At 36.3% G+C, this 21,774-nt stretch overlaps 2 protein-coding genes and 1 pseudogene across 5 annotated transcripts in view; all 3 read left to right on the top strand.

Moving 5' to 3' along the window:
- LOC107608760 (UDP-glycosyltransferase 71K1) overlaps positions 1-12,452 on the top strand; it is a 17,763-nt gene extending 5,311 nt beyond the window's left edge. The window contains exons 1-3 of one of the 4 annotated variants that reach the window (XR_001612985.2): positions 9,526-11,044; positions 11,651-11,748; positions 12,156-12,452. Coding sequence is in view for 3 of the 4 variants with exons in the window: in XM_016310485.2 (XP_016165971.1) it covers positions 9,613-11,044; positions 11,651-11,670 (1,452 nt within the window). In the remaining variant the exon portion in view is untranslated. Of the gene's footprint in view, positions 1-9,525; positions 11,078-11,650 lie in introns of those variants that run through there. The other 3 variants (XM_016310487.2, XM_016310485.2, XM_016310486.2) reach the window with 3 other exon arrangements.
- On the top strand, positions 12,704-13,247 carry LOC110264931 (annotated as a pseudogene).
- On the top strand, positions 12,976-15,802 carry LOC107608761 (UDP-glycosyltransferase 71K2). Its single transcript, XM_016310488.2, has 3 exons — positions 12,976-13,105; positions 14,196-15,667; positions 15,730-15,802. The coding sequence occupies exon 2, from the start codon at positions 14,226-14,228 to the stop codon at positions 15,627-15,629; it is 1,404 nt and encodes a 467-aa protein (XP_016165974.1). The 5' UTR covers positions 12,976-13,105; positions 14,196-14,225; the 3' UTR covers positions 15,630-15,667; positions 15,730-15,802.

The raw sequence follows: 21,774 nt of genomic DNA, 5'->3' as shown, positions 1-21,774 counted from the left end.
ATTTCTCTATGTTGTGCAAAAAATTTGAAACACATGATCTGAGTTGAAAAGAATTTTTTAAAATGATTTCAACATTCAAAATTAAAAAAATTTAACAATCGAAGTCAGAAATAACTCAGCAATTGATATAAAAAAAGTTCAATAGTCAAAGTCAAAGATAATGTGCATGTAAATTATCGAGATAAAGTATGTTTGGTATCCAAATCTATTAAAGTTTAAGATTATTCAAAAACTCAAGTGTATTTGAGATCCAAAACTATTTAAAGTCTAAGGCTTCAAGTTTAAATTTTCTTAAGATTCAAGGTTATACCAAATAACTTAAAATTTCTTTTTTATAAACAAAATTAGTTTCAATAAGTTATAAAAAAAAAAACTTTTGATGATTCACATACTTACACACCCTCAAAATTTCAGTTATTAATGCACAAAAGCACAAATCATAAGTCTATATAAATATTGAGAGACTATTATTTTTCTTTCAATTATTTCAAACCTCTTTAATTTTATTATTAAGATGAATTAGAAAATGGCCACACAAGCAATTGTAAGGTAAGAAGGGGAGTCGAACAAAACGTAAAATAATAAATGTCAATTCTATAGTGTCTATGAGTTGATATTTAATTTTTTATTAATTTATTTTTTATAGTAAATTTTACTCCGCTTATGTTATACTTGCGGTACATAACTGGTCACAAGTCCAGATAAAGGAAGAGGGTTGTGTTAGGTTTTCGACAATCAACATAAAAACTTAGTCGAATCTTCATGACATGGATCAAAGACGTTATTGCGCTAAAACTATATCGTTGTCCGGAAACAATGCGCTGTATGGCTCGCGTATAGTGTCAAATGAGAAAGAGCCGCTGCATCGGTGCCCGAATGTAGTGTTAAATGAGCAAGGGTTCCTGCGTTTTCGTGAACGGACGAGGGTAAATAAGCTAGCTTCACAAAGAAAAATGTAAAGGTCAGGGCGACAGAAGGTTGAGATTTGGGACATGGAACATAGGCACTCTAACAGAAAAATCCATGGAGGTGGTGGATACCATAACAAAGAGGAAGATTAGTATCATGTGCCTACAAGAAACAAAATGGGTTGGTGCGAAGGCTAGGGAGTTGGATACTTTCGGATTCAAACTTTGGTATAAGGAAAATATGAAGAATAAGAATGGGGTAGGTATTATCGTGGATAAGCAGTGGAAGAAGGACGTAGTGGATGTCAAGAAGGTGGGAGATCGGATCATCTCTAATTCTCTATCAAATTTGTGGAGGAAGGAGGTACTTTTCATGTGATTAGCGTCTATGCACCGCAAGTGGGTTCGGAAGAGTAACACAAGATAAGGTTTTGGGAGGATCTAGAGAGTTTGGTTCAAGACATACCTTTGAGAGATAAGATTTTCTTAGGATGAGATTTAAACGACCATGTTGGAAGAGAAGTGACTGGGTATGGAAGTATCCACGGAGACCATGGTTTTGGGGTAGTCAATACCGATGGTAAAACTATTTTGGACTTTTCCTCAACCATTGATCTCCTCATCGCAAATACATATTTTAAAAAGAGAGACGAACATCTTATAACCTATAAGAGCGACATGACAAGCTCTCAAATCGACTTCTTCTTATTAAAGAGAGTCGAGCATAAAATTTTGCATTAATTATAAAATTATTCCGAGAAAGAGTCTAACAACACAACATAGGATGCTCGTCATGGATTTTTGTATTGAGCAAAAGTTGAAGAAAAGGCATCATACGAAGAACCCAAGGACGAGGTGGTGGTAGATGAAAGGTGAAGAACAAATAAGCTTCCTAAGACAAGTAGAAGAAGAGGCAAAGTGGGATGGGAATAGAAGCACGGAGGAGATGTGGAGGGAGATGATAGAAGTTATTAGAAGAATAGCAAAAGAAAGTTTTGTTGAATCCAGAGGGATACGATCAAGAGACAAGGAGTCCTGGTGGTGGAATGCAAGTGTACAAGAAAAGATAAAGGAAAAAAGGGTGTGATTTAAATAGTGGTCTTTCTGCCGCAATGCAGATAATTGAAAAAAATATAAGGCGGCTAAGAAAGAAACAAAAGTAGCTGTAAGTGAAGTAAGAACAAGAGCATATGAGGGTCTTTACCACTCCTTAAGCACGAAAAAAGGGGAAAAAGGTATTTATAGAATCATAAAGAACTGTGAAAGAAGAACAAGAGATTTGGATCAAGTTAAGTGCATAAAACATAAAGTAGGTGTTAGTTCAAGAGGAGAAGATCAATGAAAGGTGGAAGAGCTACTTCTACGAGTTATTTAATGAAAGATAGAAGACTCTTCTGAACCCTGGTCGATTATGCACGAGGGAAAAAGATCAAAACTTTTACTACTATGAAGGATTCGAGACTTCGAGGTAAAAGAGGCTTTAAAGCGGATGAAAAATGGTAGGGCAGTAGGACCCGATAATATCCCGATTGAAGTTTGGAAGGGCCTTGGAGAGAAAGGCATCAGTTGGTTAACCGAACTTTTTAATGATTGTTAAGTTAAGAAATTAACTAACTTAAATAATGATGACAAATATTGATTTAATGGGTTAAACACCCAATTAGTTTTGATTGCCTTGGTTAATGTTGTAGGCCAAAATTATAATAGCAGCAGCCCAAAGAGATAGAGCAATGAAACAAAGATTTTCGGTGGGCTCTCTAACTCTCAAAACCCAAAGAAATAATGCAAAGAAATCAGCTGGGCTGAATGGAAAATAAATCCAATCCAAGTCCAAGAAGATTCCACCAAGTTGAAACCTTCCAAAGCCATCGTTCACAAGTTTGCTTCGATCAGAATCAGAAAGAAAGAGAGAGAGAGCTTCGTCCTTCTTGTTCATTCACCAGAGAAGAAAGAAAGAGAAAGGTAAATTACAAAAACAAATGTCTAATCACCCTAATCAAAGCAAGCTAAGCTAAGTCAGAGGATAAAGGTGATTTATTTCCATTTGCATGCAGTTTATTTTCTTCACTCCTTCTTTAAATCTCTGCAATGCCAATTTGGGATAAATAGAAAACGTGATTTCTGATAATCACTGTTGTGAATCAAAGGCTTAAATTATTTTTTGGGGACAAAGCCCAAACTCAAGGGTTCAGATTTGGATTTACCATTGAAACATTTCTCTTTGCTGATCTGAGGTCTTTGGTTAAGCAAAAGAACCTACTTTGAAACCCATAATTTGGGGGTTAAATAAAGAAAGTGAGATGACAAGCAAAAAGGGCTCAACGTTCAACAAGTTGACTTAGGAGAAATCCAAAACAGTAATTTGGGAAGAGGTACAAAAAAGAAAAATTTTGTTTTTTGAGGACAAGGAGAGAGAACCAGAATCTAAGTTTGTTATAAGAGCTTCCCTGAGAAGAGTTCAATATTTTGGACAGTGTTTTCTAAGTTAAAGAAGCATTCTGCCAAGATGAAGAACTTAATCAGAGTTAGCTGAATCTGGTTCAACTTATAGCAACAGAGGCTATTAATGCATTAATCTCCTTCATGTTTTATTGTTTTGTATTTCAGTTTCAATGTATATCTTTTTGTATTTTCTTTGAGAGGGAAAAGGCTGAAAGAGAGAAATTGAGAAAAAGCCTAAGAGGGAAAAAGGCTGAGTGAAACACTTGAGAGAAAAGCCAAGAGTGATTTCAGATTTCTTTTGGTTATATTTTCGGTCTTGTGTCAAGTACCTATGTGGTGCCCCTTGCTAAGTTGGGTAAGCACTTAGTGTAAAGAGTTAGGTATTAGCATAACCAAGTCAAGTTTAGGAAGAAACTTGTGTGTCCTGATGGGATTGTGTGAATCCTAGGAAATTGGTGTATGTAATACTTTGAATATAGTGAAAATTCCACCAGTTGTGGCAGAGACTGGATGTATGTATGTTTCATTGCACAAGACAACTGAACCAGGATACATGTATATGTCAACTTTCTTCTCTCTCTTTAAGTTCTATTTTCTGATATTTATGAGACAAAATGGAATTGACTCATAAAATTTTTGTTGCACAGTTCAAACAGATTTTAAGTGAAAGTTTGATATTAAAGGCTTAATCCATTAAAGCAAAAGAAAGCCATAGATTCAACCCCCTTTCTCTAAGCCTTCTGTAATCTTCAGTGATATTTTAAGGTCTAAGAAGATACCAGATGAGTGGAAAAAGAGCATCTTGGTACCTATCTACAAGAATAAGGGGGATATACAAAATTACCAAAACTATAGAGGGATCAAGCTCATGAGTCATACCATGAAGTTTTGGGAAAGGGTGATAAAACGGAGGCTGAGATAAAAGACACAAGTAACAGAGAACCAATTTGATTTTATGCCAGACAGATCCACCACTGAAGTGATATACCTGTTAAGAAGGATGATGAAGAGGTGTCGTAGTAATTAAGGGGATCTACATATGGTGTTTATTGATTTGGAAAAAGCATACGATATGATGCCAAGGGAGGTCTCATGGAAGGTTTTAGAAAAGAAGAGAGTCAGGATCGTATATATTCCTGCAATTAAAGACATGTATGATGGGGCTACCACTAGTGTGAAGACTCAAGGTGGTGTGACAGAGAAATTTTCTATTGACATAGGATTACACCAGGGATCATCCTTAAGTCCATACCTTTTAACATTAGTCTTGGAAGTACCCACAGAGCAAATCCAAGAGCCTCTGCCATGGTGCATGCTTTTTTCCGATGATATCATCCTTACGGAAGAATCAAGGGAAGACCTAAATAAGAAGTTGAATTTATAGAGAGAAGCTCTAGAAGTGTATGGTCTGCGCATAAGCCATAGCAAGATGGAATATATGGAATGTAAGTTCGGCCTGCGAAGGGAAAATCCTAATATAGAGGTGAAGATTGGAAAAAATATCCTACGAAAAATTAAGAATTCTAAGTATCTTGGGGGCATCATACAAGATATGGAGAGATTGAACAGAATGTAAATCATAGGATCCAAACAGGTTGGTCAAAATGGCGTAGTGCGTCTAATTTTATATATGAACAAAAAGTGCCTTTAAAACTTAAAGGTAAATTCTATCGTATTGCTAGCAGACCGGCTATGCTTTATGGTACAGAGTGTTGGATGGCCAAAGGGGAGCATGAACATAAGCTAAGTGTGGCAGAGATGAAGATGTTGAGATGGATGAGTGATTATACGCAATCGGATAGAATAAGAAATGAAGATATAAGAGAGAGTTAGAGTAGCACCTATTGTGGAAAAGATGGATGAATCGGGTCTCGGGTGGTTTAGACATATAAAAAGAAGACCGACGAACACCCTGTCATGAGGGTGGATGAAATGGAAGATGGATAAGGGGTGAAAGGCAAAGGAAGACCTAAGAAAACCATTCATGAGGTGGTCAAACGAGATCTACATGTAAACGACCTCTCTATAGACATAATACATGATAGAGCTCAATGGCGTCGTTTGATTTATGTAGCCAACTCCATCTAGTAGGACAAGGCTTTGTTGTTGTTGTAGTAAATTTTTCGCTTTAAAAAAATAAACAAAAATTATAATTTTTTAAATAAATAAAATAAATATTTTATTTTTCAAAATATACAATTTATAGCATTTTTATGAAAAAATATTTTATGTCTTATCTCGTTTACAATGTAGCCGTAATAAGAATATACGTATCTCGTTTATACTGTAAACGAAATAAAATACGAAACGATGTGGCCATATCATGTTTATACACATGTTATGTAATATCCTTATCTCATTTACAGTGTAAATAAGATACGTATATTCTTATTTCGTTTATGTTGTAAACGAGATAAGAGAGAAAACGACCTATATATAGATGTCGTTTACAATATCTTTGGATAGACATTTCATCTATTTCTTCAACTTTTCTCCAACTTCTACCATTTTCTAATCATATTATTGAATTACTCAACGATTATGGCCCGCGCAGATGCACATGATGCGGACATCAATTGACTGAACGCGACATAACACTTTGTTGGGACAGCCGACTTCGAGGTTAGTGTTATTTTCTTTATTTTTATGTTAGAGCATGTATGTATAGCTATACTTAGAGTACTTTTATGGAACTAGTATACAATATATGTTAAGTGGATGAATATATTTATAGCAGGTGTTAACTGATATGGTATGATTTTAGGTATTAGTGAAAATAATTTAAGTAAATGTTAATTTAATTTAATTTTTATTTAAATTAAGTTGTTAAGTAGATGTTTATTAATTTTGTTATTAATATTAGTTTATTAAGTAAAATGTTTTTAGTTATCTGTTAAATTAATTTGTTATGTAAAAAAATGTTTATTGGAAGTTTTTTTTTGTTAACTTTGATAGCTTTATAACTTTATAAATTTTTTATTAAGGTTTTTATTTTTTATCAGAGGCCTCGCCTGCATCTCCCTAGGCGAGTGAGTCACATACTTGCACCACTGGACGTCATTGTCTCCTACTTCAGGGAGGCAGGCTTCGGCGACACGGTACCACTCAAAGATTTCGTGTTTGAAAACTCCCTAATCACGACATTCGTGGAGCGTTAGCGTCCTGAGACCCACACTTTTCACCTGCCATGGGATGAGCGCATCATCACCCTGCAGGACGTTGCGTACCACCTCGGGCTACGCACAGCCAGTAGGTGGGTGCTTCCACGATTTTCACACATGGTATGAGACTGAGACCTAGGAGTTGGTAGAGCAGTTACTTGGAGCATTTGGACGTGGAGTCTGAGGAGGAGGCTGAGTATCACCGACAAGAGGAGCATAGTGATATGCCAGTAAACCAAGATGACCCACTGCCTTCACCACCACCACCACCCTCCTCTACCTCCACCACCACCACCACTATTAGGGTCACATTCACAGGCAGGTTGGGGCGATTGAGATACTATTCCGCCTGGATGGCATGACCTCGGGACATCCAGTTCGAGGAGGCATTCCAAATTCATACTGCCGACCAGCATATGATGCAGCGCATCGCGGAGCAATTTTGCACGGGCAAAAAGCAGAGCATAGGGCATGTACATCAGCATTTGTCTACTCCTATGCCTACCTCAGTGTGGGTACTGTATATTTCACCGAGGTTTGGCTCTTCATACAGCACACATCTTCAACTCGGTACTCAATATGCAACACCACCATCGGTGGACTACGGTCTCTTGATGACGGCATCCTAGCCGATGCCGACACCATCGTGCCATCCACCTGGTTAGCTTCAGTATCAGCCCATCCGTATGCCCATGTGCCTTACTCAGACAGTTACGTTATCCCTCATCATCCACTGCCATCGCAATCACTACCTTAGTTATAGGATTCCTCTTGTCACCTACAGCCTCCTTCGGACCCACGTCCTAGCAGATCTCACCGACAAGCACAGCCTCTGCCATGTGGCACCGGACATCGCCTGTATTACCCAAGTAATCATCACCGATGATGTTGTTATTAGTGTTGTATTTTGTTATTTCATATGTTATTAGTGTTGCATTTTGGTACACTATTTGAGTTTGCATGCATCGTTGATGTAACTTGTGCTATCTCTAGTATTTAGTTTGTGACACACTATTTATATTTTATGTAAATGTGTTATCGTATTGATTTTTAAATTTTAGAATTCAAGTACAATATCAATGACGTAAACAAAGAAAACAGTATTCATGTACAAAATAACCAAACTAAATACACATCACGTAACATTCAAGTAAAAAATAGGCTAAGTAAAAATAAAACAAAGTGAACAATCAAAGGAACTACACAAACAACAACCGCAAATAATGACGAACAAAGTGGTGACACTAAGCTAAGCCTTGTTTGTAGGTTGGTTTGGATAGCCTCTCTGGATATGCCCGGTTTGCCTGCATAGACCACACCTCTTTTCTTGGCGCTCAACCTCATCTATCTCATTATGAAACCTGGTGGAAACAGGTCTGTCAGTAAACTTTCTACGCATGGCTGGATTAGGACGCAGCCGTGTTTCATACCACTCCGGCCAAAGCTTCTCGTCTAATATCAGTGGGAATTCCGCCTCATATACTTTGAACACAGCCTCCTACCTGTACACCGGATGCACGTAAGGACACCATTCGACACTTGCGGCAGCACAGGCAGCAAGCACATGACGACATGGGAAATTGAGTAACTGGAAAAGGCCACAGTCACATGTGTCCGCCATCAGCCGAACACGAAACGAACCTTTCAACCAACTGTCGAAAGGCTCTAACTCCTCAACCGCAAACATTAAAGCCCGTCTGTCACAGTGAATAACGCGCATCTTCGAGATTCCCTCTTTGTTCTTCTCAATAGCAACTATTAGCCATTGGGATTGCACATGATACTTTAATCGATCTGACTCCACAACTCGGTACTCAACACTTCTGTGAATGCTGTAATTCTTCACACCCTGCATTACTACATCTCTGTTTTTGAATTTGTGGCCAATCCGAAACTCCACACCACCGTCTAAGTTGTAATCGTCTTCACCCGTGTTGGAAAATAGAGGTTTCTCGTGCATCGCGTCCAAATCCAATGTATGAAAGTGACTGGGTACAACTGATAAGGCCAAAATTTGGTGAAGGGCTGGCAGAAGATACCAAACTGATGCATCGATCGCCATCTTTGGTACAAACTCCTCCTCACCATCATCTTTAGAAGAACCACTGTCATTGCTATCTGCAACATACTCCTTGTTGGAGTCCTCACCATCAATGTCTATGTCTTCCACTAGACTAGCAACGTGTAGCGGTGGTGGTGCGAAAGGTGGGTCAACCTGCACAAAATCCAAGTGGCCAGATCCACCGCCACCAACATCACCTACCTCTACAGAAAGCTCGTTCTGCCATGATTCTCTCATGGATGTCAAATATGAGGCGCACATGCTTGTCGCCATGGAGACAAAACAGACGAAACCGGAAAACTCCATTTTTCATCAGTACTAGCAACATATACCCCACCCTTCCGATCTCTTTTTTCGCTACCACAAATGCTACTCAATATCAGACTCTTCAGCTCAGACAAAGAACTTACTTGCTGGGTGCGCAACAGAATGAGATTTTCATACTCAAATATCACCCTAGTATAACTGTTTCTCATATGACAATTGGGATACAGACTTACAACCACATATCCACTACTAGTAGACATTTCGGCTTATTTTTTGGAAGAAAAACAGAAGAGAATAAGTGAAATATTTGTGGAGAATACAAAAGATTGCATATCCTTTTATAACTGCTGAAAATTTATCAGAACGTATCTCGTTTACACTATAAACGTCATAAATCTTCATGTATCTCGTTTACAGTGTAAACGAGATAAGAATATACATACCTTATTTATACTGTAAATGAAATATGCACGTCTCCCATTTCGTGCCTTATCTCATGTACAGTATAGATAAAATACATATATTCTTATTTGTGTAAACGAAATGAGAGATATGATAAATTTTCATAAAAATACTATCAATTATATATTTTAATAAATAACATATTTATTTATTTATTTATTTTAAAAAAATCCCTATCCTACTCTTCTTTCTTTTCACACAAACACTTGTATTGTAGATCATAGAGAATGATCCAATAGAACCCCTGCCCCTCTTTTTCTCTTTAAGAAAGAATTGGTTAAAAAAAACAGAAGAAAAAGAAAAGAAAGAAATGGCAGAGGACAGCAAGATGAAGAAGAGGAAGATGGCACATCTTATGTTCATTCCTATTCCTGGTGCTGGCCACTTACCTTCTATCCTCGAATTCGCCAACCTCCTTGTCAACCGTTTCAACAACATTTCCATAACCGTTTTCACTAGTAAATTCCCATTTTCTCCCTCGCCACCTTCACTCACCTCTTCACACCCTCAAATCCAACTCATTCCTCTCCCTGAAACTCCAGAACCTCCATCATCACAGCAACTCCTACTCAAGGCGCGTGAACTCTACGTCTTGACCTTCATCGCCTCCCTCATACCCCACGTCAAGTCAGCAATCCAAACTATTCTCTCTTCATATTCTTCCCACTCTGATGAATCAAAGCCACTCTTTGCTTTGGTTCTTGATTTCTTCTGTGTTTCAATGGTTGATGTGGGAATTGAACTTGGCATACCTTCTTATATCTACATGACTTCAAATGCTGGGTTCTTAGGGTATATGTTTTCCATTCTTGAACGTCAAATTGATGATTTTTTCAGTTATTCTGATCCTGATTTGTTGATTCAAGGTATTTCAATTCCAGCTCCTTCTAGGGTTTTACCTGATGCCTCTTTTAATAGTGATGGTGGATTTGTTGGGTATTATAAGTGTGCTCAGAGGTTCAGAGACACCAAAGGAATTATTGTTAATACTTTTTCAGAGTTGGAGAATTATGCTATTGATGCATTATTATCAGATGGAGGAAGAAAAAGAAATCCTCCTATTTTTGCTGTTGGTCCTTTGATTAATCTCAAAGGACAGCAAAACCCGAATTTAGATCAAAATCTCCATGAAAAGATTATGAAATGGCTTGATCTGCAGCCAGATTGTTCTGTTGTGTTTTTGTGTTTTGGGAGTAGAGGAAGCTTTGGTCCATCCCAAACAAGGGAAATAGGGATGGCGCTTCGTCATACCGGAGTTAGGTTCTTGTGGGCTATGCGTTCGCCACCGGACAAAGTTATCGACGAGGAGAGCGCCTTGCCAGAAGGGTTCTTGGAATGGATGGAAGGGAAGGGAATGATTTGCGAGTGGGCGCCACAGGTGGAGGTTCTTGCTCACAAAGCAATTGGTGGGTTTGTTTCACATTGTGGTTGGAACTCTATTTTGGAGAGCTTGTGGTTTGGGGTGCCAATATTGACATGGCCTATTTATGCAGAACAACATCTTAATGCTTTTAGGATGGTTAATGAATTTGGATTAGCAATTCAGCTAACATTGGATTATAGATTTGGTAGTAATGATGTTGTAACGGCAAATGAGATAGAGAATGGGTTGAAACAATTGATGGACAGAGATAATGTTGTGCACAAGAAGGTGAAAGAGATGAAAGAGATGGCTAGGAAGGCTCTCCTCAATGGTGGATCTTCTTTTAATTCTGCTGGAGAACTAATTGATAATATGTTAGGTAGCTACTGAAAACAATTGTTGCATTTCATAGGTAAAATATTGCGCTTCCTTAGAATCGTGAATAGAGAGATGTTGACAAGTTTTATATTGAAATGTGAAATTCTATCAGTTTCTTTTTCAATGTTTGCTTAAAGAACTCTGACTTTTCTTTCCAAATTTTTCTTTTTCTTGTAATATCGAATTCATTTATTCACATTATCAACCTCAATTAATGGAAAAATTGAGATTGGCATAAGTCATACAAAATACTGATCAACATTTTTTAATTGAAATGTACTCACTTAGATTTCAAGCAAAAACCACAAATTCCCTGAATTCGTGGGTGCCTATTTCTTCGTGTCTCTCATTCTTGTTCTTTTTCATGTGATTGATAACTATTCTAAACGATATGCCTTCAAATAAATCATATTTTAAAAATAAAATTTGGTTCTTAGCAAGCTGCCAGTTGATTTTATATTATCAATGCTTCAATTATAACTTGAGATCACATGCAAAGCATCAAGAAATGTTCTTAAAAAATGATCACCATAATAATACTGGTTTAATTATGTTCTCAGTATTGAAAATAACTTCATTTTTTTTTTTATTACTTATGTCCTTGCAGCTTACAGAAGTCCTAGTTGACCCCCATCAAACGAACAAAGAAAATGGTGGAAACTGAGATGAACAACCAAGCTAAGCCGATCTTCATTCCCTCACCGGGTATTCACCAATTATCTTTGGCTCTTGAATTTGCAAAACTCCTAATCAACCATTGTAATCACCTTCCATAACAGTCCTCTCCATGAAGCTCTCATCAACTCCCTCTTCTGATTCATACATCAAATCAGTTTTTTCATCACAACCACATATCAAACACATTGATGTCCCCGAAGTAGAACTTCCTCCACATGAGCTACTTCTGAAATTTCCATTATATTATGTCTGGACATTCATGTAAAGCCTTGTGCCACAAGTCAAAGACACAGTGCAGAGCATTCTATCTTCCTACCCAAACTCTGATTCGAAACCAGTGATTGCTTTAATGGTAGATTTTGTATGCACTTCCATGATTGATGTAGGAAAAGAGCTTAGCATCCCTTCTTATTTGTACATGCCAACAAACGCAGGATTTCTCAGTCTCATGATTTCCCTCCAAACCCGTTGAATCGAGGATGTGTTCAACGATTCTGATCCTGATTTGTTGATTCCAGGTATCTCCAAACTAGTTCCTTCATCAGTTTTAACTGATGCTCTTTTAAACAAAGATGGTGGATATGTTGCATGTTATAAGCTTGCTCAAAGTTTCAAAGGCTCCAAAGGGATCATTAACACTTTTTCCGAGATCGAGCAGCATTCTATTGATGCATTATCTAAAGGTCAAACCCCTCCTATCTATGCCATTGGTCCTTTGATTGATCTCAAAGGTCATCCTAACTCGAATGTAGACCAAGCACAATGTGGTAGTATCCTGAAATGGCTTGATGAGCAGCCACCATGTTCTGTTATTTTTCTGTGTTTTGGGAGTAGAGGAAGCTTTGGTCCATATCAAACAAGAGAAATAGCACTGGCACTTCAGCATTGTGGACTATGCGTTCTGCGCCAATGTGGGCTATGCGTTCTCCACAACCGACCAAGGTCAACGACAAGAGTAATTTTCCAGAAGGGTTCTTAGAATCATGGAAGGTAGGGGAATGATCTGTGAGTGGGCTCCCCAAGTGGAGATTCTTGCTCACAAAGGAAGTGCCGTGTTTGTGTCGCATTGTGGTTGGAACTCTATTTCGGAGAGCTTGTGGTTTGGGATGCCAATATTGACATGGCCTATCTATGCAGAACAGCAACTGAATGCTTTTTGGATGGTTAAGGAATTTGGAATGCCTCATTGGAATTAAAACTGGATTATAGAACTGATAGTGATGTTGTAATGGCAAACGAAATTGAAAAAGGGCTGAAACAGTTGATGGACAAAGATAGTGTGGTGCACAAGAAGGTGAAATAGATGAAGGATATGGCTGGAAAAGATGTCCTTAGTGGTGCTCTTCTTTGAATTCTGTTGAAGAACTAATTGAGGGTATTGTAGGTAGCAATTTATAACTATTCTGTAGTGTTTCATGAATATAGTTTTCCTTTCTTAGAATCAATGAATAAATTAGTGTGATAGAGAATTTTCTGACTAATATAATATAAGTTAGAAAATTAAATTATTGTAGTTGGTCTATCAATTTTTCTTAAACTGTTGCCAGATCTTTCTATTCCCATATGCTCTATTTTAATGTTGATTAAACCTCTATGATAATGATGCTATTAGCATTAGCACTAAGTCATACTTATTATCATTAGTGGAAAATTACAAATTACAATGTTTTCATCTTCGTGACCTACTTCCTTATATATACGCCTGCTGAATGGTGTTATCAAGTTTAAAAGCATTCAAACTACATTAAACAGTTGAAAGAAAGATCAAAGAAACAATGATATAAAATGCAACATAGTTAATTAGTTATTAGATCTCTGCTTATCTGAGACATAAGATCCTACTAAACAAAACAAATGATGAATCATAATTTTGGCTGTTCACATCTAACCTAGTGAATAAAATGGATTACCTCAATAACAAATTTATGATTAGCAAAGTCGTTAAAGTACCAACCAGATTTTTTGAATTAAGAAACCATGCCTGAATATTTGTGTGCCCTTTTGTATTGTGCTACTAATTATTGAGCTGTTGAGAGCCAATCGCATCTATATTATTATTGGTTTGACTTGGTATATATTAGGATTTAATATATTATAAATAAATAAACAAACAGATAGTAGAATGTTATCAAGTATGCAAATTGCTAGCAGGGTCAGACTTTTGATATGCACTATTTTCTTAAGGAAAAAAATCTTGGTAGGTTATCGTGTGATTGATATCTATCTATCTTAAACAATAAACAACTACCTATAAATAAATCATTTTTGAAAGTGTAATGTTTGGGTCCCTGCAGCCTGCAATTTAATTTTATATTTCCATTATGAATTAGACCCTACATTGATACACTCAGCATCTAGAAGATTGTTGAAAAACAAGGCCACCGCATCATCCATAGCCTCATCTAGTTCCGTGTTCTTGTTGAAAACTTTGTAATTATTGTTTTTAAATTCCTCATGCCCTTTAATGGTTGCAGAAGCCTAAAAGACTAAGAAGAACAAAGAACATGGATGACACTGAGCTGAAGAACAAAGCAAAATTGATCTTCATTCCTTCACCAGGAATTGGTCACTTGTCTTCAGCTCTTGAATTTGCAAAACTTCTAATCAACCGTTATAACCACCTTTCCATCACAATCCTCTGCATCAAGCTCACTACCACCTCCGTTTCTGATTCATATATAAAATCAGATTTATCTTCACAATCACAAATCGAACTTGTCAACGTCCCTGAAATAGAACCACTTCCACCAGAGCTGCTACTGAAAGCTCCACTATACTATGTCTTGACCTTTTTGCAGAACCTTGCGCCGCACGTCAAAGAAACTGTGCAAAGCATTTTATCATCCTATCCGAATTCTGGGTCGGAACCAGCTGTTGCGTTGGTTGTCGATTTCGTGTTTGCTTCCCTGATTGATGTGGGAAGAGAACTGAGCATCCCTTCTTATTTATACATGCCATCAAATGCAGGATTTCTAAGTCTCATGCTTTCCCTCCGCAATCGTCGAATGGAGGATGTTTTCAATGATTCTGATCCTGATATACTGATTCCAGGTATCTCAAATCTTGTTCCTTTAAAGGTTTTACCTGATGCTCTTTTAAGCAAAGATGGATACGTTCCATGTCACATGCTAGCGCAGAAGTTCATAGACACCAAAGGTATCATTGTTAACACTTTTATGGAGATAGAGAAGTATGCTATTGATGCATTATCTGATGGGAAAAATCCTCCTATATATGCTATTGGTCCTTTGATTAATCCAAAATCTCATCCAAATTCAAAGTTAGAACAAACCCAACATGATATGATATTGAGATTTCTTGATTACCAAGAAACTTCTTCTGTTGTTTTTCTGTGTTTTGGGAGTAGGGGAAGCTTTAGTCCATCCCAAACAAGGGAAATAGCTACGGCGCTTCAGCGTAGTGGAGTTAGGTTCTTGTGGGCTATGCGTTCGCCACCAAACAAAGCCAGTGATGATGAGAGTGCCTTGCCAGAAGGGTTCTTAGAATGGATGGAAGGCATGGGAATCATTTGCGAATGGGCGCCACAAATTGAGATTCTTGCACACAAAGCCATTTGTGGCTTCGTGTCGCATTGTGGTTGGAACTCTATTTTGGAGAGCTTGTGGTTTGGGGTACCAATGTTGACATGGCCTATCTATGCAGAACAGCAACTGAATGCTTTTAGGATGGTGAAAGAGTTTGGATTAGCATTGGAGTTAAAACTGGAATATAGAACTGGAAGTGATGTTGTAATGGCAGATGAGATAGAGGAAGGACTGAAAAAATTGATGGAGAAAGATAGTATTGTGCACAAGAAGGTGCAAGAGATGAAAGATATGGCTAGGAATGCTGTCCTTGATGGTGGATCATCTTTCAAATCTATTGGAGAGTTTGTTGATAGTATATGAGCTTGTGTTACATGCACTCAAAAGTCAAAATTTCTTGTCATCAAAATTAATTTTATAAAATTAACTTTATACAAACTTCTGTTTACAAACTGTAATCCAAACACTCTCACAGTTGATTCACTTTTCTTTGATATATTGTGTAGCAGATAAAAGTATGCTGGCTCAATGTACGGGAAAAAAACAAGTATAAAAACAATTTCTAATGTGATATCATAAGCAGGCAGCAACTGACGATAACTATGGTATTTCATTGATATACGTGTTCCTTGCTTAGAATCAGTGAATAAAGAACCTCAAAATGTTTATTTTCAGTATCTATAGACTATCAAATACTATCAGCCTGTATGAATCATAAGACCCTTACTAGTTACTAGTTAAAGAAGAGGGGGGGAAAACTCCAAATTAAACAATAGTTTCTTAGTTGTTGAGAAATGTTATTATTGGAACCCTCCATAATTTAAGCAATAAAATTACTATTACATAAATGTACGTTTTCTCTTTCTCTATGTTTAATATAGGAGTAATAAAAGTTATTAAATTTTCCTAGCTAGCGTCCTATCCTTGCAGCATAGGTTAAGAAGGTTGAAATGGAGATACTTCAACCATTCAATGATTCAATGCATTCGGTGTCTTTCTTTTAAAATAATTTTTTAATTTAATTTTGATCAACACAATTATCTAAAGCCACATCAGTACCTTTATATTGATCATATAAATAGGTCATCTAAAATAACAATTATAATTATACAACTGTGTAAGACATCAAAATAAAACTCATAATTTTTATATAAAAATTTTGAATCTTAGATAAAAGTTAGCAAAATATAAATTTATGAGTTTTATTCTTAATTTAATAAGAAAAGTTATGTGTATGTCAAAATTAATCACAAAATCAATTATTATGTATTTATGTATAAATATATGTATTATTTAACTCATTTTCAATGTGTATTTTATATGTGAACATATGTTTTATATTATAGTGCCCTATAATACACAAATACTTACTAAATATCCGTCTGTAATAACTAGTTTTCTAGTAATGATTTTTATAAGACATAGAGATACGACATATATATATATATATATAATATTTTTTAGTTTTTAGATAATGATATTTTTATTAATATTAAAATAGAAATTAAATTTTTAACTATTTTATTTTTTTAAAAATTATATAAAATATTTAAAATTTAAAATATTTAATAAATAATAATATATATTAATGTACAGTATGAAAAGCCCAACTTTTCATTGGGAGAAAGAACCACTCCAAAATAATTGTACCATATCCCTAAATGTTCGTGGCCCAACTAAGAAAATAAAAGCCCATAATTAAGACCAATTCTTTTTATCTACAAAAATCGTGAACTCACTGTCCAAAAAGAATGATCAGGGTATTACTCTTAAAATGATCTATTATCTGATCTTATTTTTTATTATCTATAATGGAAATGGAGCATAATAGGAATGATTTAGTGGTAAGGTGTTTATTTATATGGTTAATAATTTTTTTTTGGTGACAAATTTATATGGTTAATAATTTGAAAACCATTATTGTTCTACCTCTCTTCTTATCATGTTATATCCTCCGAGGAATGTTCTCCCATTTTGTTTGTTTTATTTTTCGATAGATAGTTCACATTGAATGGTTAGAGTTGTACCAACTCTCCTTTCAGGAGATTTTTCTATTGCTCAAAATGTGGTTGATCTGTAGTTCGTATATTAGGATAGGGTATTTGTTTTTAACCTATCTAAACTTATTCTAATATGACCTGGATATACTCTAAATACAGTGAGGACTAGTTTACCTTCATACCTTGGGTATATTTGTAGTTTACCTTCAATGTACCTGGTTTTAGAAGAACTACTTTTATCTATTTATTTATTTTAACCCTAAAAGTCGTTAAGTTTGTCTTGTATTTTACTATAAACTGTTAACTACCTTCTAGAATGTCTTTCGAACTCAAGTCACAGTGTAGAGTCTCTCACGGAGAGACGTAATTAAAAGAAACGAAAGTAATGTAAGGTAAAGGTGAGGACTTAAACAAAACCTAGTAGATCTCCACCGGAACGACCATATCCTTGGATGTTCAGTTTCATCCTTATATCCGTTCTAATTAATGTATCATTACCGATTAAATCTTTTTGAGTCGAAATACTCTTATCTACCTTTGTATCTTCATTTGTTTAAATTAATTATATAGATTTTGTGGGAAATGTCAGATTAAATTCGTTGTCTACTTGTCTCCTTTATAGAATCTACTTTAGAAGTTATAAATAGAAGGAATATAGAAGTTTTCAAAAAGTAGTCAAATACGAATGTAGAAAGGCTAGTTAGTCCGGACGTCACAACGGAGGAGGTCGGGTCTGTCGGAGGTGTTGTCGTTCATAAGAAGATAAATAAGCGGTAAACCACGACGGTTCATGTAGGTTACGGACGTTTATATAATAGTTTTTCGTCCTCTCAAGTTTTAAAGTATAGTCCACGTATATTTGTTTAAGTCTGGTTTTTTCGTTCTTCGTTATCACGGTTTTATTAAGTCAGTAAATTGTCCTTTTTTAATTCTCTTACTACGGAATTTATTCTTATGCACGGTCTGATTTTTATAGGTTTAAACTTTAAATACTCTTTCAAGTGTGAAGTATCAAGTATTACTATAAACTATATTTCTTTGAGTTGACGTGACTTTGATCTGAAATTACAAAACGAAGTTCGAGGACACGTTACCAAACTGTATTTATTATTGTTATGTAGTTGTACATGACCCAGGATAAAAGATACCTTGTAGCAACGTAGGGAAAGATCCGTTACTATTTTCCATTTACTTTTCAACGTGTTTTATGGAGTTTTTGGAAGACGTAAACACAGGAAAATTGTAAGAAGTAACACAGAACGACGAAGAAGCTAGGTACTCATGCGTACTATATTCTACCGTTCTTGTTCACGGGTGGGAAAAGTATTGACTTTACTCTTAACATCGTATAATCTTACGTGTTTGTACGTTCTCTCATCGTCGATTCTGTAATTCCTAATACCCTCTTTTATACTTAAGTGTGGGGAAGCATGAAGTTATAAAAAAGGGCGTGAGTTCAATCTATGGTATGAGTTCTCTTTATCGACTTTCAAATAAGTAACTAAGCCTAATAAACCGGAGGAGAGAGTAAGAAAAGAAGAAATATATATATTCCCAAGATATCTTGTTGGTTATCATATCGGTGTACTTAACATTGGTTTACGTCCGAAAAGTTGTACGTTATAATTATCCTGATTAGGTACACAGAATGGGGAAGGTGAAAAAGCCTCCATAATTGTAACCGTACATTCCGTAATTGTACACTACTCGGACGTGTGCTCTTACGTGATCAATCGGTAATTTCATTCGTACGAAAAGTTAAAATATTACTTTCCTAATAGTCATAAAATTTATGACTGTTTTCTCGTTACCCTACGAATTTTCGTTTGTCTAGACTTTTATTGTTTTATCGGTCGTTAACAGTTGAATGTCTAAATAGTTCGGGTCGTTCCTGATTGCCTAGTGTAAGATATTACGGTATTAAGAAGTTTTAGAAAAGGGATGTTCATGTTTTTTCAATAAACTTATTGTTATTTTTACACTCTATCAAAAACGTTCTCACGTTAGTCACGTGGATATAATTATGAAACATAATTAGAACTCTGTAACAACAAATGTCAAATTTTATAGATTTGATGTTGGTAATTAAAAGTCTGTCACAGTAAATCATCGTTCCCCAGTTGTTGGATTTCGTTAATGATGTAACTAGATTAAGGTCCTTCCTTTTTCTTTTCCCCTTTAGAGTGGGACCTAAGAAACTTTACCGAAATTTAGATACGGACTTACGGCCAGCTTTTAGACCTCCTCATAGTCGTCTGACCGATTGACCTTACACATGTATACGACAGGGTTAATTGTATAGCTAATTAGCTGAAGGGTCGACGTGTCAAAGTTTCTCAATTGAAGGTTAAATTTTGTCATATTCTACTTCGTTTAATAAATAGATGTAAGTTCGGATGGAATCGGACCCATAGTGCTGGGGTCCCCTGTTTTAGAAGAAAGAAGTTGTCGAAGACGTGACTGGAGTTAGAAGAAAAAAATTAGTTTGGTAAATATACAAAGTAATCAAAACCAAATAGTAGTAAGTATAGTAGAAGCCATAGTCGGAGGCAAAAGAACGCGACCACTGAAGACCAAAAAAGGTACTTGAAAACCTGGGATTGGACTTTATGTTATTCTATTATTGTCGTATATAATAATGTCTTCTTCACCTTGTCGTATATCATACTTTAACTTTCGATGTAATGTTGTCTTTGATTACTAAATTAATGGTATTACTTGGGAAGGACGTTACCTATTATAGTCGTGTATTGAGGTGATTAATTTTTTTCCTCTCTGAAAACGTATTAAATGGAGAACAAGATATCGGTATGGTTAGACTTGTCGTCGTAATTGTTCGTGTTGTGTGGGACGGACTACTACGAGGTACCGTTGGTTAGGGTAGTAGAACACGTATTGTTATTGGCGGTAAAAGCGGCGGCCGTTCCTGAGTTACACGCCGCGTTTGCGGCAGAACACGAAAAATCAGAAGACACTGAAGACGAGTCGGAGATATCGAAGGAAGTCTCCGAGTTTGGTGGGGTTTTTGTTACGAAAGTGCACTCCGTTTAATCCTCGATTTAAGAAGAGTGTGTAGTGGGAGAGATCGAGGGACATGAGGAGGTGGTAGGAGAGGGTTCGAAGCCAAAGTCGAACTTAGACGGAGGAGGACTCGTTTAACATGAACAAGAAGAGTTAAAGGAACTTGTCTTCGAACTTAAGATCCAACCATAAGAACGTCTCTGGAAACTCCTTCTACCTCCTTTAGGTTCCACCCAGTGCCTACTTATAGAACCTCCCAACCAATCCCACCAGGTTAACAGCTTGTGGTAACTCCACACTCACCCTTAACCACTCCCTAAGGAGTTCCAGAACTTACTGTAACAACACCTAACTTAGACTATGTTGTACCTTAACGACACAAGAACTCCATCTCGATCTTCTCCTGAACTATCACTCACCTTTTCTTCTTCTTCTGCTTCTTCTTCCATCACTACTCTCCTTTCACCCTCGCCCCTACTTGTCTTTCACTTCTAAAACTACTACTCCAACAACTACAACCCTAAAAGACACTCTACCCCAACGGGACCACCGTCAACGCCGTCACAAGACTTCGACTCCTGACCCCTTCTTTCGACGGTGGCAGTAAGAGTCTCTCTCTCTCTCTCTCTCTCAAATACGGAGACGCCTCCCTTCTCCTACTTCGTACTTTACTTTTGGAAGGAATTTGGAATCGTTACACAGGTACAAAAAGTTCTAAAAAAAAAAAAAAAAAAAAATGAAACACACAGATAAAAAACAAAAAGGTTCCTCACGCGTTTAATTAAAATAATACCTCCGTATCACAACATCCGACACATCCTGCGTTTATACCTCCCCTCCCTTCGAAATGACCCAACACCACAGTCCTTATGTCATGAACCTGGGACGCTCAACGATCACCCTTGAGCCTGGTAAGCTAAAGGACATTTAATTTTTTTTTAAGGAGAGTTTGTCTTTAGTTTGGGTCGCTGATCATATTACTTTATTTTTATTTTTTTGGTTATTTCTTTTGCCTGGAAAGCAAAACTACTTCTGTATAGCGTGTCAAGCTAAAGAGGGTACTCTTAAAACATATGTTCGTTTTGCCTGGGAGGCTAAACGAATGTTTTAAAAGTTTTGTTTATTGAGCCTCCTAGGCTAAAGAAGGAAGGGTGTTAAGCCACATCGTGGGGGTGTAAGATATTGGGTCGTCTTGTGGACGGGGAGAAGGTATTGGTTTTTTTAATCGGAGTTCCTCACTCTGAGTCTTAGACTATGATATTATTTTTTTAATACAGTAAACTTGATATTAAATAATTAATAGATAGATTAATAAATTTTTCCATATTATTTTTCTATATAATAAAAAAATTATTCTTTACTATTATATTAAGATTCTAATAATCTGATATTACAGTGATATGTTTTATTTAGATTATATAATAATAATTAATACAACGTAAAATAATTATTTTTTTATAAAATAAAGGAAAATAATATGCATTTAC

This window comes from Arachis ipaensis, chromosome B07 (assembly GCF_000816755.2).
Source record: "Arachis ipaensis cultivar K30076 chromosome B07, Araip1.1, whole genome shotgun sequence".
NCBI classification, from domain to species: Eukaryota; Viridiplantae; Streptophyta; class Magnoliopsida; order Fabales; family Fabaceae; genus Arachis; species Arachis ipaensis.
The sequence above is the reverse complement of the archived record's forward strand: the minus strand, read 5'-3'. Positions and strand labels throughout refer to the sequence as shown.